This window comes from Tachypleus tridentatus, chromosome 2, assembly GCF_004210375.1.
Source record: "Tachypleus tridentatus isolate NWPU-2018 chromosome 2, ASM421037v1, whole genome shotgun sequence".
Taxonomy (NCBI): Eukaryota; Metazoa; Arthropoda; class Merostomata; order Xiphosura; family Limulidae; genus Tachypleus; species Tachypleus tridentatus.
In genome coordinates, this window is record NC_134826.1 from 65,939,100 (window position 1) to 65,965,760 (window position 26,661).

General features: G+C 33.0%; 1 protein-coding gene across 1 annotated transcript; it reads left to right on the forward strand.

Annotated features, from left to right (window-relative positions):
• The first annotated feature begins 1,048 nt into the window (after positions 1-1,048).
• Positions 1,049-25,697, forward strand: LOC143235840 (epithelial sodium channel subunit gamma-like). The gene is made up of 10 exons (XM_076474077.1): positions 1,049-1,176; positions 1,719-1,843; positions 9,347-9,498; positions 18,247-18,345; positions 18,895-19,018; positions 20,699-20,777; positions 22,587-22,641; positions 24,328-24,386; positions 24,707-24,782; positions 25,251-25,697. Exons 1-10 carry the CDS (start codon positions 1,106-1,108, stop codon positions 25,464-25,466), a joined length of 1,056 nt encoding a protein of 351 aa, XP_076330192.1. The 5' UTR covers positions 1,049-1,105; the 3' UTR covers positions 25,467-25,697.
• Positions 25,698-26,661: the final 964 nt, after the last annotated feature.

Below are 26,661 nucleotides of genomic sequence, written 5' to 3' on the forward strand. Positions count from 1 at the left end.
CGAGACTTGTATTTTACAATAATTCGTTTTTTTAAATCGCTGGACAGTTGTTTCCTGTTCGTCATGATTACCAAGCGGATAATGACGGAGACGGCGCTAAATTGCGCATTTTTTGCTGGCTAAATTCCAATAATTATGAACCCAGTGTCTCGTTCTGGAATGCTATAATGTAGTTTATTCACCAAACTATTATTTAAATTAATGATAGAGAATTATATGTTGCAAAATTGGGATCAAATTAACATAAAAATATTAACACTCTATAGGTCATATACGAAACTATGAATATTACAAAATTCTTATTAAAGTAAAGGGAATAGATACTGGGCGTTACTTCATTCTAACTGAATTAAGGACAGTTTAATTTTAAATTTCGCGCAAAGCTACACGAGGGCTATCTGCGCTAGCAGTGTATGACTAGAGGTAAGGCAGCTAGTCATCACCACCCACCGCCAACTGTTGAGCTACTCTTTTATCAACGAATAGTGAAATTGATCTTAACATTATAATGCCCCACGGCTGAAAGGGCGAGCATGTTTGGTGTGACGGGATTCGAACCCACTGATTACGAGTCGAGCGCCTTAACCACCTGGCCATGTCGGGCTTGAATTAAGGACAGAGATATATCACATTTTAAATAAATGACCCCTTGTACTAGCAGTGTTTGGTGAGACGACCTTCTAAAAATTCAGGGTATTTTTCTCGAAGGGTTTTATTTAGTTGGTTGGTTGGTTTTGGTTTTTGGAATTTCGCACAAAGCTACTCGAGGGCTATCTGTGCTAGCTGTCCCTAATTTAACAGTGTAAGACTAGAGGGAAGGCAGCTAGTCATCACCACCCACCGCCAACTCTTGGGCTACTCTTGTACCAACGAAAAGTGGGATTGACCGTACCATTATAACGCCCCCACGGCTGGGAGGGCGAGCATGTTTGGCGCGACGCGGGCGCGAACCTCCGACCCTCGGATTACGTGTCGCGCGCCTTACGCGCTTGGCCATGCCGGGCAAAGTTTTATTTAGTGTCCATGTTGTTGGTATTAACAGGAAATCTACAGAAGTCTGTACAGCTTCCGACAACAAGTGCAGAATTCGAGGAACTATACCGAAATGGTGGACAGTGGCTTTCAACTTCAAGATCTTATCGCATACTGTAGTTTATGGGGCACCAATAACTGCAGGTAGGTTGGGATATTTATTAGATAATTTAAGAGGAGGTTGTAAACTGATCTAAATATGTTGAATACACGAATTATGTAAATTAAATAGATAATAACATCTTCTGTTGAATAGTTATTCTGGAACCTGTAAAACCTATACAATTTCTAACAGATAAACTATAGTCATAATAATTTGTTTTAATTTCTTTCAACAATCTGCACAGCCCAAAACAAATCCAATCCAAAACGTGTTGGGTTTCGAAACAGCATATTAGTATAATTATGAAGCAGGGAAAACAAATTAAAATGAATACATAATATTAATTTGAATCAACGAAACGTTAAAAAAAATGGGAAATCTGGTATTGGATGATGTTGTTTATGTTATTAAAGACAACTGGGCAATTTAGTGTCGCGTGAAGTGTTTTTTTTATTGTGTAAAAAACTGTTTAATAATAACAACAATAAAATACTTTGTAAATTTGTCATTAAGTCCAGAATTTAAAAAAAGAGAAATGGGTGTTTTACAGCACATACAATGAATTTTGAGGTTTTTTTTTTAGGCCTTGGAACCATTTCTATGACAACATGTTTGGCAACTGCTACACGGTAAATGCTAAGTGGAGAAACCAAAGTACTGAGCCTCTTAAAGCTTTCTCAGAAGGAATGAGTGATATTCGAAGCCGTCGTAAGCTAACTGGTTATTTAATAAATTCGCTTTATTTACTTCTACATATTCTATCTCAAATCATAAGTAACTACGTCTGTTGTATTTGGAAACTGAACATTTCCACGTAAACATGTGTTTCATTTTATTGCTACCTTTAGGGATAATTACGTACTGAAGTTTTATGGTAATTTCGTTCAGGGGATAATTACATACAGAAATTTTACGATAGCGTAATTCAGGGTAAATTCCGAACTGAAGTTTAATGGTAGTTTCGTTCAGGGGTAATTGTATAGTGCTTCATTCAGGGGTACGTATGACTGTTGATGCATCAGTGTTTAGAGTGGTTTTAAAAGGTGCCAATATCTACGAATTACAGGAATAAAACAAACTCGAGCTATAATTCCAGAGATGCTAAGTTAAAGAGGTAAGGATATAAGCAAAACATTTTAATTATAAATAATTAATTTTAATTTTCACACATTGTTATATTGCCTTTTGCTTCTTGCTTGGTAGCATGTCACCCCAAAGTGTTCATCAAATCAAACAATTCATGTTACATGTAATAAGAAGAGTGCGTAACTTCTCTTGTTGTTGTTAGCTACGAAGCTGTTAAACGCTTTTCTTCCATCAATAACTCTCTTTAAGGCAGCTCTACCACACTTCAGCGATAAGTCTGAGGGCTTAGAATAATAAAAATCTGGTTTCGAGGCCCGATTTAGAATAATACAGATAATTTATCGTGTAGCATTGTATAGGATTTTGTAGACAAAACAAATTACTGTAAATGCAAAACAATAACACAGAATCATTTTGGCAACTATGATGATAAAGCCAATACTTGTAAAAATTAAAGTCTGATTCAAAATTATTCTGTAGAAAAAACTAATTACTGTATTTATATATTAAGGTATAGTACAAAATTATTCTGTAGGGAGAACAAATTACTGTAAATATACTAAAGTATAACACAATATTATTCTGTAGGGAAATTAATTACTGTATATATACTAAAATATGGCATAAAATTATTCAGTAGATAAAACTAATTACTGTATATATACAAAAGTATGACAAAATTTTTCTGTAGAGAAACAAATTACTGTGTATAAACTAAAGTATAATACAAAATAATTCAGTAGGGAAACTGAATTACTCTATACACTGCTGGCCAAAATTTTAAGTCCAATGAACATAAAGAAAAAATATGTATTTTGTGTTGTTAGACGCAACCACTTATTTGAGTAGAGCTTCGAAAGATGAAAATAAGAAAAGGGAAAATAAAAATAAACAACTTTTTAGCATTTAAAAGGGAAATTGTGAACACAATGAAATCAGCCTAAATACCAGCTGGTCAAAAGTTTAAGACCATACTGAAACAAAGCGTTAATCGGTAAACACGTAACGAAATTTAGTCATTTGTGTTTCAAGCATTAGCGTTGTCAACATCTCCAACTGACATCTCCTGGGTCACATTGGGTAAACAACATGGCAAAGGCTAAAACTTTGATAGAGTTTCAACGTAGCAGAATTGTCGAGCTACAAAAACAAGGTCTCTCTTAACGTGCCATCGCTGGTGAGATTGGGAGTAGGAAAACTACTGTTGCAAATTTCTTAAAAGACCCTGAGGGATACGTAACGAGAATTTCAAGTGGTCGGCCCAAGAAAATTTCGCCGACGTTGAGCAAGAGGATTCGACGGGTTGTCCGCAAGTCACAAGCCGATCGTCAAACTAGACTAAGGCCCTAATGGACGCAGTATGCAGATCAACAATAAGACGGCATCTACGAGAGAAAGGCTTTAAAACCGTAAACATCTTTAAAGGCCACGCCTCCTTGCACACCACGAAACAGCTCGGTTAAACTTTGCTGAGAAGCACCAAACATGGGACGTACAAAAGTGGACGAAGGTTTTGTGCTCTAATGAGAAAAACCTGGATGGTCCAGATGGCTTCCAACGATAATAAGCACGATAAGGATATCCCACCAGAGACATTGTCCACATGACATAGTGGTGGAGGTTCCATTATAATCTGGAGTGCTTTCCACTTCAATAAAACAATGGAGTTTCAGGTTATACAGGGGTGTCAAAAAGCAGCTGGCTACATTGGCATATTGGAGAGAGCATTCTTATTGACTGAAGGCCCTCGCTTGGGTGGAAATGAGTGGATCTTTCAGCAGGACAATGCTGCAATCCACAATGCTCGCATGACAAAGAACTTTTTCATGGCGAATAACTTGATTCTTTTGGACCATCCAGCGTGTTCGCCCGAACTGAAACCCATTGAGAATATTTGGGAGTGGATGTCAAAAGAAGTCTATAGAAATGTACGTCAATTCAAAACAGTGCATGATCTTCGTGAAGCCAGCTTAACCACTTCGAATAACATTCTAGCCAGTCTTTTGCAAACGCTTGTACCAAACATGCCAAAGCAAATGTTTGAAGTTATTCGCAATGACGGCCGTTAACTCACTCACTAGATATCTTGTTGGACATTTCCTACCCTGTTTAGGACTTCTTTTTGATGTGGTCTTAAATTTTTGACCAGCTAGTATCTGGTTAATGTTATAGTGTTCACATTTTCCCTATTAAATGCTAAAAACGTTTTTATTTTTATTTTCCCTTTACTGATTTTCATCTTTCGAAGCTCTACTCAAATAAGTGGTTGAGTCTAATAACGCAAAATGAATATGTTTTTTCTAAGTACAATGGCCTTAAGATTTTCACCAGCAGTGTATATAATAAAGTATAATACAATAATTCCCTTGAGAAACTAATTACTGTATATATATTAAAGTGTGATACAAAATTATTCTGTGGAGAAAATTAATTACTGTATATAAACTAAAGTATAACACAAAATTATTCTCTAGGGAAACTAATTACTGTACATATACTAAAGTGTTATGCAAAATTATTCTGTAGAGAAAACTAATTACTGTACATATACTAAAGTGTTATGCAAAATTATTCTGTAGAGAAAACTAATTACTGTACATATACTAAAGTGTTATGCAAAATTATTCTGTAGGTAAACTAATTACTGTACATATACTAAAGTGTTATGCAAAATTATTCTGTAGAGAAAACTAATTACTGTACATATACTAAAGTGTTATGCAAAATTATTCTGTAGGTAAACTAATTACTGTATATATATATATATACTAAAATATAGTACAAAATTATTTAGTACAGAAAGTAACTACTCTACATAAACTCAAGTGTAATACAATATCATTCTGTAGGTAAAACTAATTACTGTAAATATATATTAAAATATAACACAATTATTCTGTAGGAAATCTAATGACAGTATATAAACTAAAGTGTGATTCAAAATTATTCTGTAGAGAAACTAATTAATGTATATATGTATTAAAGAATAATACAAAATTATTCTGTAGGTAAAGTTATCACTGTACATAAACTAAAGTATAATACAAATTATTCTGTATGGAAATTAATCACTGTATATATACTACAGTATAACTCAAAATTATTCTGCAGGGAAAAGTCATTACTCTATATGTACTAAAGTACGAAAGAAAATTATTCTGCAGGTTAAATTAATTACTGTATATATTCTAAAGTATGACACAAAATTATTCTGTAGGTAAAACTAATTAGTGTATATATACTAAAGTATGATACAAAGTAATTGTATAGGGAAACTAATTACTCAATATATACTAAAGTGTAATACAAAATTTTTCTGTAGGGAAACTAATTACTCAATATATACTAAAGTGTAATACAAAATTTTTCTGTAGGGAAACTAATTACTCAATATATACTAAAGTGTAATACAAAATTTTTCTGCAGGAAACTAATTACTCAATATATACTAAAGTGTAATACAAAATTTTTCTGTAGGGAAACTAATTACTCAATATATACTAAAGTGTAATACAAAATTTTTCTGTAGGGAAACTAATTACTCAATATATACTAAAGTGTAATACAAAATTTTTCTGTAGGGAAACTAATTACTCAATATATACTAAAGTGTAATACAAAATTTTTCTGTAGGGAAACTAATTACTCAATATATACTAAAGTGTAATACAAAATTTTTCTGTAGGGAAACTAATTACTCAATATATACTAAAGTGTAATACAAAATTTTTCTGCAGGGAAACTAATTACTCAATATATACTAAAGTGTGATTCACAATTATTCTGTAGGGAAACTAATTAATGTATATATGTATTAAAGAATAATACAAAATTATTCTGTAGGTAAAGTTATCACTGTACATAAACTAAAGTATAATACAAATTATTCTGTATGGAAATTAATCACTGTATATATACTACAGTATAACTCAAAATTATTCTGCAGGGAAAAGTCATTACTCTATATGTACTAAAGTACGAAACAAAATTATTCTGTAGGTAAAACTAATTAGTGTATATATACTAAAGTATGATACAAAGTAATTGTATAGGGAAACTAATTACTCAATATATACTAAAGTGTAATACAAAATTTTTCTGTAGGGAAACTAATTACTCAATATATACTAAAGTGTAATACAAAATTTTTCTGCAGGGAAACTAATTACTCAATATATACTAAAGTGTAATACAAAATTTTTCTGTAGGGAAACTAATTACTCAATATATACTAAAGTGTAATACAAAATTTTTCTGTAGGGAAACTAATTACTCAATATATACTAAAGTGTAATACAAAATTTTTCTGCAGGGAAACTAATTACTCAATATATACTAAAGTGTGATTCAAAATTATTCTGTAGGGAAACTAATTAATGTATATATGTATTAAAGAATAATACAAAATTATTCTGTAGGTAAAGTTATCACTGTACATAAACTAAAGTATAATACAAATTATTCTGTATGGAAATTAATCACTGTATATATACTACAGTATAACTCAAAATTATTCTGCAGAGAAAAGTCATTACTCTATATGTACTAAAGTACGAAACAAAATTATTCTGCAGGTTAAATTAATTACTGTATATATTCTAAGGTATGACACAAAATTATTCTGTAGGTAAAACTAATTAGTGTATATATACTAAAGTATGATACAAAGTAATTGTATAGGGAAACTAATTACTCAATATATACTAAAGTGTAATACAAAATTTTTCTGTAGGGAAACTAATTACTCAATATATACTAAAGTGTAATACAAAATTTTTCTGTAGGGAAACTAATTACTCAATATATACTAAAGTGTAATACAAAATTTTTCTGCAGGGAAACTAATTACTCAATATATACTAAAGTGTAATACAAAATTTTTCTGTAGGGAAACTAATTACTCAATATATACTAAAGTGTAATACAAAATTTTTCTGTAGGGAAACTAATTACTCAATATATACTAAAGTGTAATACAAAATTTTTCTGTAGGGAAACTAATTACTCAATATATACTAAAGTGTAATACAAAATTTTTTCTGTAGGGAAACTAATTACTCAATATATACTAAAGTGTAATACAAAATTTTTCTGTAGGGAAACTAATTACTCAATATATACTAAAGTGTAATACAAAATTTTTCTGTAGGGAAACTAATTACTCAATATATACCAAAGTGTAATACAAAATTTTTCTGCAGGAAACTAATTACTCAATATATACTAAAGTGTAATACAAAATTTTTCTGTAGGGAAACTAATTACTCAATATATACTAAAGTGTAATACAAAATTTTTCTGTAGGGAAACTAATTACTGTATATACAAAAGTGCAGTACAAAATTATTCTGTAATTAAAAGTAATTCGTAACAATATAAATATTAAAGTATAATACAATTATTCTGTAGGGAAGCTAATTTCTGTGTATACTAAAGTGTGATACAAAATTATTCTGTAGTGAAACTAATCACTGTATATATATATATTCACTAAAATATAGTGCAAAAGTATTCTGTAGGGACACTAACTACTCTCCGTATACTAAAGTGTAATACAAAATTATTTTGTAGGTAAAACTAATTACTGCATATATATATATAAATATAACACAGTTATTCTATAGGAAATCTATTTACTGTATGTATACTAAAGTATGATACAAAATTATTCTGTAGGTAAAACTAATTACTGTATATATATTAAAATATAACACAAGTATTCTGTAGGAAATATAATTACTGTATATATACTAAAGTATGATACAAAATTATGTGTAGGGAACTATTTACTCCATATATACTAAAGTGTAATACAAAATTATTCTGTAGAGAAACTAATTACTGTATATATAGTAAAGTGTAATGCAAAATTATTCTGTAGGTAAAACTAATTGCTGTATATATATATATATATTAAAGTATAACGCAATTATTTTGGAGGGACACTAATTACTGCATATATACTAAAGTATTATACAAAATTATTTTGTAGGAAAACTAATTACTGTATACATATACTATAGTATAATACGAAGTTATTCTGTAGGTAAAAACTAATTACTTTATATTTACTAACATATAGTATAAAATTATTCTGTAGTGAAACTAATGACTGTATATATACTAAAGTGTAATACAAATTTTTTTCTGTAGGTAAAAATAATTACTATATATATATTAAATTATAATACAATTATTGTGTAGGGAAACTAATTACTGTATATATACTAAAGTATGATACAAAATTGTTCTCTAGGGAAGTAATTACTCCATATATACTAAAGTGTAATACAAAATTATTCTGTAGGGAAACTAATTACTGTATATATACTAATGTATAGTAGAAAATTATACTGTACGGGAACTAAGTATTGTATGGATACTAAAGTGTAGTACAAAATTATTCTGAAGGTAAAGCTACTTTCTGTCTATATACCAAAGTATAATTCAATTATTCTGCAGGTGAAACTAATTACTGTATGTTTACCAAAGTATATTACTTGATGCATAGCTTGATGGCAAACAATATAGGAAAATATACGAAAGTGTAACAGGAAATCAGCTCCTAGGGTTTGGTTTAGAGAAAAAGCCATATTGACCTGTTTGCTATTCCCACGTATGCTAGCGTTGAAAAACTGTAAATTTACCTCTTTCCTATCAGGGCAATTCTATTGGTTGATGACTATTATAAGTGCTTAATTATTCACGTCCTATTTATATTCAAAAAGGGAGGTTTACTCCATTTGATTTTGTAAATAATTATTTAATAATTTACATAATTTCCCTCTCGTAACTCCCTTCTTTACCATGCTTTTGAAATTGGTAAAATGTTGGTATTAAAGAGGAAAAAATAGTAACCAATTTTATATAACTTATTGATTAAAGTTAAGGCATCTATTTACCAAAATGTTTCCATTCTCTCACGCTAATGCTTTGGTATGTAATAAATGTATGATTGCAAGAAAGTTCTCATGAAACAATACCTTTCTCTTACGTTTGTAAAACAAAAATTAAAACATTCTAAAAAACAACACAAAATATATTTTATAAAGTGCTTTGTGCATTTTCAATGCATTTTCATTGTTGTTATTAATGAAGGTTTTTCTTCACTTCGTAATTATCCAGAACTAAACATCATCTTTTACCTTGATGACTCGGAGTTCGTTGATGGCAAAAATGCTATATTAACGATCCAACCACCAGAAACCTCACCAAATACCTGGCAAGAAAAGTATGTTATTCATGCTGGATCAAAAACGGAGTTCACTGTCACCATGGTGGGTAACTTCTAACACAAATAAAAGAAATTCACTAGAATACTAGATCAGCCAATTAGTGATATTAAAAGGAAGATCTCTATCAGAACTCACTAGAATAATGAATCACCCAACAAGTGATATTAAAAGAAATATACATGTCAGTACTTACTAGAATACTAGATCACTCAACCAGTCGTATTAACAGAAAGATCTGTATCACTACTTACTAGAATACTAGATCACCCAACCAGTCGTATTAACAGAAAGATCTGTATCAGGATTTACTAGAACACTAGATCCTCCAAACAGTGAATTTAACAGAAAGATCTCTATCACTACTTACTACAATAACAGATCACCTAATCAGGTATAATAGCAGGAAGATCACTTCCAGTACTTAAAAGAATAATGGATCACCCAACCAGTGATATTAAGAGAAAGATCTCTATCTACTTACTAGATGACATGATCACCCAACTAGTCCTATTAACAGAAAGATCTATATTCGTATTTACTAGAATACTACATCACCCGACCTGTGATATTAAGAGAAATATAGCTATCAGTACTTACTAGAATACTAGATCACTCAGTCGCATTAACATAATGATCTGTATCGTTATTTACTAGAATACTAGATCACTCAACATGTGACATTACTAGAAAGATCTGTATCAGTACTTACTAGAATATTATATCACCCAATTAGTGACAATAACAGAAAGAACTGTATCAGTACTTACTAGAATTCTTGATCACCCAACCAATAACATTAACAGAAAGATCTATATCAGTATTTACCAGAATACTAGATCATCCAACCAGTGATATTAACAGGAATATCAGTGTCAGTATTTATTGGAATACCAGATCACCCACCTAGTGACATTAACATAAAGATCTCCATCAGTACTTACTAAAATACTTTATCACTAAACCAGTCACATTAAAAGAAAGAACTGCATCACTATTTACTAAACAACAAGAACATTCAACTAGTGACATTAAAAGAAAAACCTGTATCAGTACTTACTAGAACACTAGATCACCCAACCAGTCACATGAGCAGAAAAATCTCTTTCAGTAATTACTAGAATAGGTGATCAACCAATCAGTCCTATTAACAGATCACCCAAGCAGAAATATTAACAGAAATATATCTGTCAGTACTTACTAGAATACTAGATCACACAACCAGTCGCATTAACAGAAAGATCTGTATCAGTAGTTACTAGAATACTAGATCACCCAACCAGTCATATCAACAGAAAGATCTGTATCGGGATTTACTAGAACACTAGATCCTCCAACTAGTGAATTTAACAGAAAGATTACTATTACTACTTACTACAATAATATATCACCTAATCAGGAATAATAGCAGGAAGATCACTTCCAGTACTTACAAGAATAATGGATCACCCAACCAGTGATATTAAGAGAAAGATCTCTATCAGTACTTACTAAATGACACGATCACCCAACCAGTCACATTAACAGAAAGATCTGTATCAGTAGTTACTAGAATACTAGATCACCCAGTGAGTCACATTAACAGAAATATCTGTACCCATATTTACCAGAACACTAGATCACCCAACTAATGTCATTAACATAAAGATCTCTATTAGTAGTTACGAGAATACTACATCTGCCACAAAGTGATATTAACAGAAAGATCTCTATCAGTACGTACTAGAATACTAAATCACCCAACTAGTCATATTAATAGAAAGATCTGTATCAGTACTTACTAGAATACTAGATCACCTAACAAGTCGTATTAACATCAGGATATTTATCAGTACTTACTACAATACTAGATCATCCAACCAGCCACATTAACAGAAAAATCTGTATCACTATTTACTAAAATACTAGATCACCCAATTATTCACATCAACATAATGATGCATATCAGTATTTATTAGAATGATAAATCACCAAACCAGTGACATTAACAGAAAGAACTGAATCAGTATTTACTAATATAATAGTTTAACTAATAAGTGAAATTAAGAATAAAACCTCTATCAATACTTAAAAATTATAATTATAATTATACTAAAATTATAGATGACCGAACAAGTCACATAAACAGAAAAATCTGAATTGTTACTTATTAGAATACTAGATCACCCAACAAGTGATATTAACAGAAAGATCTCTATCAGTACTTACTAGAATAATAGATCACGCAACCAGTCCTATTAAGAGAAAGATCTGTATCCGTATTTACCAGAATACTAGACTACCCAACCATTGATATTAAAAGAAATATATATATCAGTACTTACTAGAATACCAGATCACCCAACCAGTAACATTAATAGAAGGATCTGTATCAGCATTTACTAGAATACTGGATCATCCAACCAGTCACATTAACAGAAAGATCTCTATCAGTACTTACTAGAATAATAGATCACCCAACGAGTCGCATTAACAGAAAGATCTGTATCCGTATTTACTAGAACACTAGATCACCCAACCAATGATATTAACAAAAATATCTGTCAGTACTTACTAAAATACCAGATCACCCAACCAGTAACATTAAGAGAAAAATCTGTATCAGCATTTACTAGAATACTGGATCATCCAACAAGTCACATTAAGAAAAATATCTGTACCAGTACTTACTAGAATAGTAGATCACCCAATCTGAAACATTAATATAATGATCTGTATCAACCAATCAGTGACATTAATAGAAAGATCTCTATCAGTATTTACTAGTATACTAGATCACCCAACCAGTTGCATTAACAGAAAGGTCTCTATCAGCACTTACCACAATTCAAGATCACCCAACTAGTGACAATAACAGAAAGAACTGTATCAGTACTTAGTAGAACACAAGATCACTCAACCAATCATATTAACAGAAAGATCTCTATCAGTACTTAGCAGAATTCTAGATAAACCCACCAGTTACATTGATAGAAATATCTATATCAGTATTTACTATAGTACTAAAACACCCAATCAGTGATATTAACAGAAATATCTGTAACATTATTCATTTGAATACCAGATCGCCCACCCAGTCACATTAACAGAAAGACCTCTATCAGTACTTTCTAGAATACTACATCACCCAACAATTCGCATTAACAGAAAAATCTGTATCAGTATTTACTAGAATACTAAATAAACCCAACCAGTGACCTTAACAGAAAGATCTCTCTCAATATTTCCTAGAATACTAGATCACCCAACCAGTGACATCAGAATGATCTGTATTAGTATATACTAGAATAGTAGATCACCCCACCAGTGATATTAACATAAAGATCTGCATCAGTTTTTACTAAAAAATATTAGATCATTCAACTGGTGACATTAACAGAAAGCTCTGTATCAGTACTTACTACAATACTTGATCACTCACAAGTCACATTAAGAAAAATTTTTGTATCAATAATTACTGGAATGCTAGATCACCCAATCAGTCACATTAACACAAAGATCTGTATCAGTATTTACCAGAATACTTGATCACCTAACCAGTGGTATTAACATAAAGATCTCTATTAGTACTTACTAGAATACTACTACATCTCCCAATCAGTCACATTAAGAGTAAGATCTGTATCACTACTTATTGGAATACTAGATCACCCAATCAGTCACATTAACCTAAAGATCTTTATCGTTAATTACTAGAATACTTTATTACCAAACATGTGACATCAACAGAAAGATTTCGATCAGTATTTACTAGAATACTAGATCACCCAACCAATCTCATCAACAGAAAGATATGTATCAGTATTTACTAGAATACTAGATCACCCAACCAGTCACATCAACAGAAAGATATGTATCAGTATTTACTAGAATACTAGATTACCCAACCAGTCACATTAACAGAAAGATATGTATCAGTATTTACTAGAATACTAGATCACCCAACCAATCACATCAACAGAAAGTTCTCTATGAGTATTTACTAGAATACTAGATCACCCAACCAATCACATCAACAGAAAGTTCTCTATGAGTATTTACTAGAATACTAGATCACCCAACCAATCACATTAACAGAAAGGGAGACAAAAATGTCTTTCGTTTGTCTACACATAAAGTGTTGCATACTTTTCAAAACTGATCAATGACTTACCGAACATGTTCATTCAGAGACCCATAAATATGTAGACTAGAGCTGTTCATGCACCATTGGACCCTCTAGGGAGGGATAATAAAGTTCATGCATTATTAAGTCGTCTAATATCGTGCACTCTTAGATTATCTAGTGGTAGAATTAATACAGTTTAGAGTAAATCAGTTAATTCCTATTTGTAGAGAACATTGTTTTTAAAACGTTACATATGTTAGCTTTTAGTCAAACAAAATGTGTCCAGTTTTATTGTGTTTTTTAAATAATAGGTCGACTACGCTGTAATCACAAAGTACGTAATGGTTTGTTTGATATTTTATTGGAAGGTTTAGTTTAAATATTTTATGTTCATATATTATCAACGCCTTTGCTGTCTGAATCAGTGATACACACATTCCTACTTTCACTTGAGATTCTTGATTCTTCTTATAACAAGGATATTTGGTTATTGAAATACTTAGTAGTGAAACTGTTGGTTTAATCCACTGGAATTTTCCAGCAGCAGACGTTTTGCTACTTTAAATGTTTTTCTACAATGAAACAATTTAACGTGTATTAGTTTTCTATTATCAATAATATGCAACCACAACTCCTTCTCTTCTGATGCAAGATCTAAATTTAGACAAGTTTGTTCAAGTTGCTGTATTCCACATGTTGTAATTACACTCTAAGTCTGTTCTCTATCAAAAATTTCTTCTGAGAAAATAGTTTTCTTTTGTTGTTGTTGTTTATCCTACAGTCTTCGTATATTTGGTATTAAAGATAATAGTTCGGTACATTGAATAAAGATGGGGTAACAACCTGAAAGGCGATTTTGGAGGTGAAATATTCCTTGACATGTGATAATCGAAATAAATAATAAGTACGAAAAAAAGTGAAAATCTTTGTAGAAACTTATTTGTTACACCATATCTATGCATCCTAGATTACCTTAACTAATGAGTCTCATTCTGCCTGGAACTCAACTGTGAAAACATCAGCAGATTAACAACTGAAACACAAGATAAAAACGAGTTGACCCGGCATGGCCAAGCGCGTAAGGCGTGCGACTCATCATCCGAGGGTCGCGGGTTCGCGCCCGCGTTGCGCCAAACATGCTCGCCCTCCCAGCCGTGGGGGCGTTATAATGTTACGGTCAATCCCACTATTCGTTGGTAAAAGAGTAGCCCAAGAGTTGGCGGTGGGTGGTGATGACTAGCTGCCTTCCCTCTAGTCTTACACTGCTAAATTAGGGATGGCTAGCACAGATAGCTCTCGAGTAGTTTTGTGCGAAATTCCAAAACAAAAACAAAAACGAGTTACTAATTGGCATTTGGTTACAGATGAACAACTGGTAATTAAACTTGAGTGACCTTACATGCTACTAAGTAGGGAAAAAAGATTAATATCTGACATGAAAATAGTTAATAATTAGGCTTAAGTAATTGTATAGACTGCTAACCATAACAAAGATTCATATCCAACATCAAACTTTTTAGTAACTAATACTTACAGTCATGTGAAAAAGTTAGAACACCCAATGAAAGCCTGTGTATTTTTGGATATATAGATATATAATCTCAATTTTAATAATACTGAGAGATTAATGGAATATAACTAAACACTTAAAACTGTAGAAAAGACTTTTCAAGATCTTCTGTAAATGCAATTCTACAAAAATGCATATTCTAAATGAGGAAACAGTTAGGACACCCCACATTTATTCTCACTTAAAATGGCTCAACTCACACACAGGTGTATCACACCAGGTGCACATGATTAGAAGATCGTTACTCAGCAGTTTGAATGAGGCTTGCCCTATTTAAACCTCAGACATTTAGTTTGGTATGCTCCTGACTGTTGAAGTGAGAGTGAGCACCATGGTGAGAGCAAAAGAGCTGTCTGAGGCCTTCAGAAAAAAAATTGTAACAGCTTGTGAGTCTGGTAAGGGATTTAAAAAGATCCCAAAAGATTTTGAAATCAGCCATTCCACTGTTCAAAAAATAGTCAACAAGTGGAGGGTTTCAAAACAACTGCCAACATGCCCAGATCTGGTCGTCCAAGCAAGTTCACTCCGAGAGCAGACCGCAAGATGCTAAAAGAGGTCTCCAAACACCCTAACATGTCATCACGGGACCTACAGCAGGCTCTGGCTACTGTTGATGTGAAAGTGCATGTCTCTACAATCAGAAAGAGACCACACAAGTTTAACTGGCATGGGAGGTGTGAAAGGAAGAAACCTTTGCTCTCTAAGAGAAACATCAAGGCCAGACTGAAGTTTGCCAGAAATAATGTAGACAAAGACCAGGACTTCTGGAATAATGTTCTTTGGACAGATGAGTCCAAATTTGAATTATTTGGACACCAGAACAGAGGACATGTTTGGCGTAAACCAAATACAGCATTCCAGGAAAAGAACCTCATACCAACTGTGAAGCATGAAGGTGGAAGTGTCATGGTTTGGGGCTGCTTTGGACAGCTCACAATCATAGAATCCACCATGAATTTTACTGTGTATCATGTGAGAACATCTGTACGAAAATTAAAGCTGAAGCGGAACTGGACCCTGCAACACGACAATGAGCCAAAACATACAAGTAAATCCACCAAAGAAAGGCTGAAAACTAAGAAATGGAGAGTCCTGGAATGGCCGAGTCTAAGACCAGATCATAATCCCATTGAAATGCTGTGGGGTGACTTGAAACGAGCTGTACATGCAAGAAACCCCTCAAACATCTCACAGCTGAAAGAATTCTGCATTGAGGAGTAGGGCGAACTTTCTTCAGACCGATGTCAGAGACTAGTAGATGGCTACAAGAAACGTCTCACTGCAGTTATTTCAGCCAAAGGGGGTAACACTAGCTATGAGGGGGTAGGGTGTCCTTACTTTTTCCTCAGTTAGAATATGTATTTGTGTAGAATTACATTTACAGAAGATCTTGAAAAGTCTTTTCTTCAGTATTAATTGTTTAGTTATATTCCTATAATCTCTCAGTATTGTTGAAATTGAGATTAAATATCTATATATCCAAAAATGTTACACAAATACACAGACTTTCATAGGGTGTCCTAACTTTTTCACATGACTGTAAATATTAATATTAATTTTCCGTAACCTTACAAAAAGTGCTTGATGAGATAATTCAACCCCGGATTTTGTAAGAAAACTGGGGTGTTCAAAGCTTTGTTAAATTCCTGAGTTAAGCTAACATCACGGAGTATTGTTTTAAATTTAAGCTTTCTAAGAATTGTATTTTTACATTTACGGAGCAAAATGAGGTGGTTATTTCTTTTAAGTAATTTACGGTTAAGTTTTTAACATCTTGGGATGTTCAAAGCTGTGTTACCATGACTCAGGAATTTAATAAACCTTTAAACATCCTTACGATGTTAGGTTAACTGGGACCTAATAAAGCGATGTTGCAAGATTGGATCACATATCTCCATATAAATAAATATAAGGTACAGAATAGCATAACATGGCAAGGTAGGTTAAGGCGTTCGCTTCGTAATCTAAAGGTCGCGGGTTTAAATCCCCGTCATACCAAACATGCTTGCTCTTTCAGCTGTGGGGGAGTTATAAGTACGGTCAATTCCACTATTCGTTGGTAAAAAAGTAGCCCAAGAGTTGGCGGTGGGTGGTGATGACTAGCTGCCTTCCTTCTAGTCTTACACTGCTAAATTAGGGACGGCTAGCGCAGATAACCCTCGTGTAGCTTTGCGCGAAATTTAAAACAAACAGAATAGCATTATAGATTTATATTTGAAGGTAGTTAAAATAAAACCATAGCAACATAGGGCCTATCAAGATACACAGAGCTATTATAATGAATACACAGTAATGAAATTCAGGTAAAGAATCTAAATTCACTCATTAATTTTCAAAACAATAAATCTGGTAACGATATTGACCCGCCTGAACTGTTATAAATGTAACTAAACTATGATTAAAATAACCTGAAAAAAACTCACTGCAACACATAGCAAAGTTACGTCTAAAATATAACCACAAAAAACTAACAGCTTAGGAAAATAATTTAAAAAACTCAGCAGTCGAGAGGGACATGAAATGTAAACACTACTATAATACGATACTATAAACTATAAACACCACTGTAATACGATACTATAAACTATAAACATTGGCATGCACAAAGACGTCACTATTCTATAAGCAGATAAAGAGAGGCAAACTATGTTGTTTTATCTGTAAAAATCTCTATTCCGTGAAACGGAAATGAAGAATTAATGTGAAACTTTGAAATGTCAAATTAGCACATCTGAAAGAAACAATTCTATACGAAAAACAGACCTTTAGAGTAGAGATAGCTGTACTTTGATTACTCAGTTAACTCTTCGTAAACCTTTGGGTGTATGTGAGATTTAGTTCGTGTAATAGGTTATAAAAAGTACATGCTGGTACAGTGACACCCGTTTAGCAAGCTTGTCTCACCAAATTCTTTTACTGGTTTAAGACTGTCAATTTAAACGATATTTGTATTTCTTTTATGTATACACATACAAACAAACTGATGTTGAAATACAGTTTACATAAGAAATTTGGAACAATCTTGAACAAAAAACTTTGATATTACGAATAACAAATCTACTTTGTTAAAAAGTTTTTATGTGAACTAAAACTGTATTAAAATTCATTTTTTCAGTCGACTTCTCACTATTTAAAATCACCTTATCCAACAAACTGTACCGACTATATAGCTATGGGAGAAACGAGAGGACGACCGGGAATTCTGGGACTGGAGGTGAGACAAGATTGTGTTTTATTAGAGTTTCTAATAGGGTTTGGTATCTTTATGATTGAATGTGTAGTAATCTGTCATAATGTAAGTTTGCCTTATTATAAGTTTCCTGAAGTTCCTGTTTCCCATAAAGTAACATACTTAATTCACAAACTAAAATGATATAACTTACCTAAATATTAACAACTTAATATGATGCCATTTCCCTAAATATTCACAACATAATATGATGTAATTCACAACCTAACATAATGTACCTTTCCTGAAGATTCACAACTTAACATGATGTGCCTTTCCTAAACATTGACAACTTAACATGATGTGCCTTTCCTAAACATTGACAACTTAACATGATGTACCTTACCTAAACATTCACAACTTCCTCCCTAGCTTTAACAATAAATGAAAGTTTTTAGAACTGCTATTCGTTTAAGGAAAATCAAATACAGAAAGTTTTACAAACAGAAATCATGGTAAAGAATATAAAAACTAATGTTATAAAACATGTTGGATACTAGAATATAAAAGTAAAATAAATCATTATCTTAACAGACTTGCATGATGGAATGTGAAGCAAATCGGACATTCGAGAAGTGCGGATGTATGGTGGAGGCCCCCTATTCATTTGTTCTGGAACGAAGAATTCCCCTCTGCGCTTTCGGAAGCACAGTGTCTGGTATATATCCATTAAATTACTCAAATATTAGGATTAAGTAACTCTTTTTGTTGCTAAGTCTCTAGGATATGCACGTGAGTTGAATGATGAACAAAATAACCTATTACAGAGCCTGTCTTTTTCTTAATTTTATCAACTGAATTTTGTTTTCTAAAACCTCTAAGTTACAGTTTTCTGTGATGTATGTAAATACCTGAGAAATGTATATACCTAACTTTCTAGCCACACCTATCCTTCTAGTAAACAGTCTGTCTGTATACCTAACTTTCCAGCTATACCTATCCTTCTAGTGGTAAGTCTGCCTATATACCTAACACTACAGCTACATCTATCTTTCTGGTAGTCAGTTTGTCTGTATACCTAACTTTCCAGCTACATCTATCTTTCTTGTGATCAGTCTGTCTATATACCTAACTTTACAGCTATACCTTTCCTTCTAGTGGTTAGTTTGTCTTTCCATCTACACATATCCTTCTAGTGGTCAGTCTGTCTATACACCTAACTTTCAACCTACACCTATCCTTCTAGTGGCCAAATTTTCTCAGCATCAAGCAACCTGTTCGCCTAACCTTTAATATCCTGTATACATATCTAACTATTCACTTAAATGGTCAACTTGTCCAAATCATCTCCTTCATATCTAATTATCTACTTAGTAGTTGGTTGAAAAAAACCACGCCGCGAGAGATAAGGAAGAATTTATACGCAGCACGTATTGGAGATGACAGCTTATGTTTCTTTAATCTGTAAAGCCCGTATGTTCGGTTATATTGTTAATAAAATATTCAGCATTGCTACCGAAATGTTTGTGTGGTTGGACTAGAAATGGACTATGTAAAATCCATTACTACGTTGGATGAAATAGCTGAAAGTACTTTGATCCAGGTGATCGTTCATACTGTCCTTGACCTTATGAATGGAACATGTGTATCTCGCCTCTTTTTTGCACTTCATAACACTTCACTAAAGTTCTTAGTTGAAAATAAGATGTACTGAACTACAGGGTACTGCTTCTTATATTTAAAAGAACTGTTGCTGCTTTAATGTGATTGTAACTAATAATACTGATTTAATATACACACTATAGCAGTATCTGACTTTTACAAGTCAAATAAAATATCCATCTTAGAGCAGCTGTTTGGAACATGATGGAAGACAGTAGTACCAAGGTGGGTCGGAGTGAATACACAATGAAACATAAATATTTAAATATATTTATAATATAATGAACAGTGAAAATATATAGATTTCACTATTAAACTTATCAAACTATATTGTAGCAGTCCTTCCAGCTTTTCTGCAAATGAACATGGTTTCTTGAGAAACTTCTGAAACCCTTGTTTTATGTTTGATGTTCTAAACACTTTTCTATATAGATCACATTTTCTAAGCCTAACGCATTTATTTGTTCAATGGCATTGGTTATACGACTAGTTATTTGTTTTTTATTTGTAATTTTTGCCGAGCCTGTTTGTTTTCATTCATATTTTCAAGTTAAAACGAAGCTTGGATTTATTTCACCTGTGTAATTTGTAGTAAATTTCAAAACATTGTCTGACACTTCGTTTATTGCGCATTTAACAGAAAAAAATGTCAAATTAAAAAAAAAATGTTAAAAGCTTCAACATACACGGTTTAATAAGACTTGATATACCGCTCTTTTGTTGTTTTTTTTGTTAGATCCTTGTGTAAAGGAAACTATTGGAATAGGAACAAAAACCAACAAAATGTGTAGAGAAAAATGCCGCCTGCCATGTCTGTGAGTATATTCGCAACACATTATTTTATATTGATAGCAATAGGGCTTGTATTGAGCTTACTTCAATTAATTAGGTTGTTGTTTGTTTTGAATTTCGCGCAAAGCTACTCAAGGGCTATCCGCGCTAGCCTTCCCTAATTTAGCAGTGTAAGACTAGAGGGAAGGCAGCTAGTCATCACCACCCACTGCCAATTCTTGGGCTACTCTTTTACCAACGAATAGTGGGATTCACCGCAATATTATAACGCCCCCATGGCTGAAAGGAAGAGTGTGTTTGGTATGACTGGGATTCGAACCCTCGACCCTCGGACTACGAGTCAAACGCCTTAACACACTTGGCCATATAGGGCCAATTCGGTTTTGAGGGTTGTAAATCAGTAAACTTACCACTATTCTCTGGAGTAACTTATTTACGAGATAAAATTAAAATAACCGATGTAGGTTTAGTCTAAAGTCCTGCAAGGCCAGGTGGTTAAGGTACTAGACTCGTAATCTTAGGGTCGCGGGTTCGAATCCTCGTTCCACCAAACATGCTCGCCCTTTCAGCCGTGGGGGCGTTATAATGTTACGATCAATCCCACTATTTCGTTGGTAAAAGTGTAGTCCAAGAGTTGGCGGTGGGTGGTGATGACTAGCTGCTTTCCCTCTAGTCTTATATTGCTATATTTAGGGACAGCTAGCGCAGATAGCCCTCGCGCAGCTTTGCGCAAAATTCAAAACAAGCCAAACTATGGTCTAAAGCAAACAAACTGGTTTTATAATTAAAAGTTTTATTAACCAATAAACAGTAAAATGTATGATTATTAAAACTTTTAGAAAAAAATTATAAACTAAAGCTCAACAGTAAGCTTGAAAGTTTATATCGCTAAAGATTAGGATTTTATACCTATGGTGGACCAACGTGTATCTTTGATCTTAAAACAAACAACATCACTGGATCGTTATAATATCTCGAGTTACATTAATTTCTAGCGGTATCATTCTCAAAAACTAGAGAACAAGAGCTGGCGTATGGTGTTCATTAAATTGGAACAAATGTCTTTACAAACTGAAAAGATGCGTAACTTAGTGACCTATAAATTGACATAAAAATATATATATAGTTTGTTTGAATTTCGTGCAAAGTTACACGAGGGCTATCTGCGCTAACCGTCCCTAATTAAGCAGTATGAGACTAGAGGCAAGGCAGCTAGTCATCACCACCCACTTTTGGGATACTCTTTCACTAACAAATAGTGGGATTGACGGGCCATTATAATGTGCCCCCACGGCTGAAAGGGCGAGCATATTTGATGTGATGGAGATTCGAACCCTCGACCCTCGGATTACGAGTCGAGTGTCTTAACCACCTGGCCATGCCGGACCGTTTATACAATTCTAAATACTTTAATTAATCAGCTGGTGTGGGTAATAAAACTTTAATTAAATTACAGTACAGAACAACGTTTCGACCTTCTTAAGTCATCTTCAGGCTAACCTGAACTTTATTATAATTAAAGTTTTAATACCCATACCAGCCGTCTTGAGAATATATTTTTACTTCAAGTGGGTTCCTCGTCATCACGAGATCTAAAAACTTTTCCCATATTTTGCCAACGTACGTTTCGTACATTGTCACTCGATACATTTCATTGACTGTTCTACATTTTTATCCAGTGGATCATCGAATGATTACCTTCAAAAACGTTAATATTTTGGACAACCATCTAACAATGTTTCAAAGTTTGATATTATCATAAGTACACAAGCGTAATTACTCGAACAACTGTCGTCTTCACAGTTCTGACTTAATGTTTGTTTCATTAACAGGAGAGTTAACTATGATATAATCAAAGAAAAAACAGAATGGCCAAGAACACTGGACGTAAGTTGGATTTCAACTACTTGTTTATGAATCATCTTAAAAACGAATTATTATTGTACCCTCTTTGTTTGAGAGAACTAAACTTCACAAGAGTCAAAGTTTCATTCAAGAATGTTTGAGTGATTCAAAAACATATAACACTACTTACCTAAATTGCTTTTGTTGAAAATTATTTATTTATTTTTCTCTATTTTTAATGCAATATTTCTGGTATGAGCTTTTTTAAGGTACAATTGAACATTATTGAAAACAGGTGACGCTGAGAGTGTCTTAATTTAAAAAATAGGCTTAACTGAGAACCATGGAAAGACGAATGGTGTAGAGTAGTGGTTAAAGACAGATTACGAAATGTAAAGTAACACATGGTAGGAATTGTTTAGATCTTGTTCGGAGAGTGGTATAGTTCTGACAAAAAGTTTCTAAAAACGGAAGAAAACATTTTATCACATGATAAGATGACCTTGTTTCTTAGCCATGAAGTAAATTTAATGTTACATCAACTAGAAACATGTGTATGGTAAACCGCAAGGAAGGAGGCAAATTGAAGGGCGAGGATGTAACTTTAAAATGTTAATCACTAGAGAATGAGAGTCAAATTGGAGCGATGAGTTTGTTTATTTGTTTTGAATTTCGCACAAAGCTGCACGAGGGCTATCTGCTCTATCCGTCCCTAATTTAGTAATGTAAGACCAGAGGGAAGGCAGCTAGTCATCACCACCCAGCGCCAACTCTTGGGCTACTATTTTACCCACGAATAGTGGGATTGACCGTAACATTATAACGCCCCCACGGCTGAAAGGGCGAGTATGAGTGGTGTCAGGATGATTCGAATCCGCGACCCTCAGATTACGAGCCTTAACCACCTGGCCATGCTGGGCCTGGAGGGAAGAGAATGTTACTTAAAGAAGGTTCACAACCCCAAAGTTTTCAAGCTGTCAGCACTTCCCGAAATCATTTATTCATTTTATTAGAAAGATAGTCGAAAGAACAATTTCAGACCTCTCAGATTTCTCTGACGAAGGTCCAGTAGGTTCTTACATTGGACTCAAGAGTAATTCCTTTTTACAACATATCTACCACGTCCCTCAGTACTGGGCGATGTAAGTTAAGCAATGACGCATAATGATGACGATTAGGCCTAACACAATCAGTGAAGAAAGAAGTTCTCCGAAACACCGATTAATTCACCGCTTTTTGTATAGGTAGAAAAATAATAACAAAGTTGTGTGTTACTGAAACTAACCATGGATGTACTATCTATAACTGACATGAGAGGTTTGTTTGTTTTAAACTGGCATTACCTATAATGGTAATGTTTACATAGAGGTACTTCTATGACAATAGCTATGATGGTAATATTCAGATAGAGATCCTTTTATGGCAATACCTGTGATGGTAATATTTAGATAGAGGTACTTCTATTACAATATATGCGATGGTAATGTTTAGATAGAGGTACTTCTATTACAATACCTATGATGGTAATATTTGGATAGAGGTACTTCTCTGAAAACAACACTATCTAGATTGTAGAACAGATGATACGACTTATTTACACTAGCTAACTAGTCTTTCTTTGAATGGCTATAAAATACTCAACACCTATTAATAACAAAAAAAATCATTTGCATTTCGTAATTTTCTTTCCTATTTAATACCTTTAACCTTTTTTTTTTTTACATTTAGGAATGGCCTTTCAATTTTGTCCGAGATGTTTATGGCATAAAAAACGTTTCTGAAGCGCAGTAAGTTTGATTGCTTATTTCTGAACCACAATTCCATTTTCAGCTGACGTAAAAGTTTGTTTTATACACAGCATTTCTCTCGAAATTTACGACCATTTATTAGGGTTAGTCTTAGTTTTCTAAAGCTAATAATATCGATTGTTTGAAAATCTAGATAAAATATTGTAAATAAAATCTACATTGTTAAAATTAAGTTGTTGTTTACTTCAGCAAAATAAACGTCTTGAAAGTTGTCAAAACAGGCAGTTCATAACCTTAGAACTGTGAAAAAAAATTAAATAATGTCTTAAATTACCCAAATAAAACAATGCTCTTTCCAGACAAAAATTTGCTTTCGTGACCGTAACTGTTGGTAACAAGGAGCACGTGATCTACAGCCATCTACCAAAGTACCAGGTCAGTGCTTATTAAAACTGGTTATATTTGGTTCGGCGTATTAATTGGTATGCGAGTACTTTGAAAATAAAAACGAACCAGGTAATTAATTGCCTATTGCACGAATAGATTGATATTATTTACTGTAAGAAATAAATAATTAACTTAACGTAATAAATATTTATACCGAATTAGGTATCGAAAACTGTTTTTTAGCGTTATAAGTTTTCAAACTTATTGCGGAACCCCTGAGGGCTTATTAGTCAGATAACAGGCTAAGTTAAACCTTGTAAATTTTATTGTTGTTTTTATTAGCGACATTTTAACATATCCATATAACAGACAGTGGGTTAAATTCAACCATGTAAGCTTTATTGTTTCTTTGATTAACATTTTAATAAACCCATAAAATTGGTCCTCAGTTTTCGGAAAGTGTTCTGTATAGTTTATTTCCCCGGTTTTGGTTGTTGTTGTTTTTTTAACATGCAGGATATCGAGCTCTTCAGCTACATAGGAGGATACCTGGGTATGTGGTTAGGAATGTCTATTTTTCACATGTTCGATGTCGTCGTGACTTTCATTAGTTCTGTGAAGAGTTATGTATCACAAAAGCAAGAGGTGGCGCCACAAGCAGATCAAACCATGTCAAAACGAAAGACTGTCGAACACTCCGCGTATTCAATTGGAGTTCACAATTATCCATAACTGTTTATTTTGTTAAGCAGGTAGAAACTATATGGTAGTTATAAGCGCATTAAAATAATAACCATGTCATGAGGACTAAAATTTAGAACATAACGAAATTCAAAGCACAAATTGAACATTTAAGAGATATAGTATGACAAATATAATTTACTTTAAATAGAAATATTTGCACATTATTACAAAAAACAATGACCTTTATTTGTATTATTAATAAATAAACTTGTTCGAACTTACTTTTTGAGTTGTTTCTTGAAATTTATTGCAGACGCAACACGTTTCATTGTACAGAACGAGCCTTTTTCTATAATATATTAGATCCAACAGCATTATTGAGAGAATTTATCCGATATTGTAAATAAAGCTGGTTTATTTCTACAGTACGTTAATTAACTGGTAAGTAGAACTGACCACAGCAAAAACACGAAAACCTGTAACGTGACAGAGGTGATTTGAAATGAAAAATACATTAAAAAGTAATAAAAAATGTATAAATTAAGTATGACGTAGGAATGACGTCAAAAGGTACAGAAACAAGGTAGAGGGGAATAAACAAAGCCATTAAAAATCACTAGATAATAGGTCATATCTTTCCAAAAATAACTTTTATCTGCAACGAAATGAGGGATTCCTGTTAATTGCATGAATTCAGGTTTGAATAAAAGCATTTAAACTGGATACTGTGATACAGGTTTACATTGATTAATAACCATAAGCTTTTAAAGTTGACTCAGTATTTATTGGCTACTTATATAAGGAATTTTGTTGTGGTTTTGTGTATTACTCCCTAACTTACTTCTGTACTTTTTGTCATTGCCATTCCTACATAATAGTTAATTTCTGCCAATGATTTTATTACTTGTTCCCCTCCTTTTTTATAGCACATTCACTAAAGTGAAATGATAAGTGAATATTTCTATGACTTTAAATTCAATGGTAATACACATTTTTCATATCTGTTTCTCTAATTCTGGGTTACCCTGCGGGTCAATGAAGCTGGAAAGATTCCTCCAAAATGGTACATGTTCCCCAAAGCGATGGAACAACGTTAAGCAGATATATATAGAACCCACATCTTTCAACTTCACCCCTATTCACTGCATGTGCATTCAGTCGATTCCACCACATGTTAGTGTCATATCAGTTAATAGAGAGAACTTTGTACATGAAGTATAACACCACATACATACCACCAGAC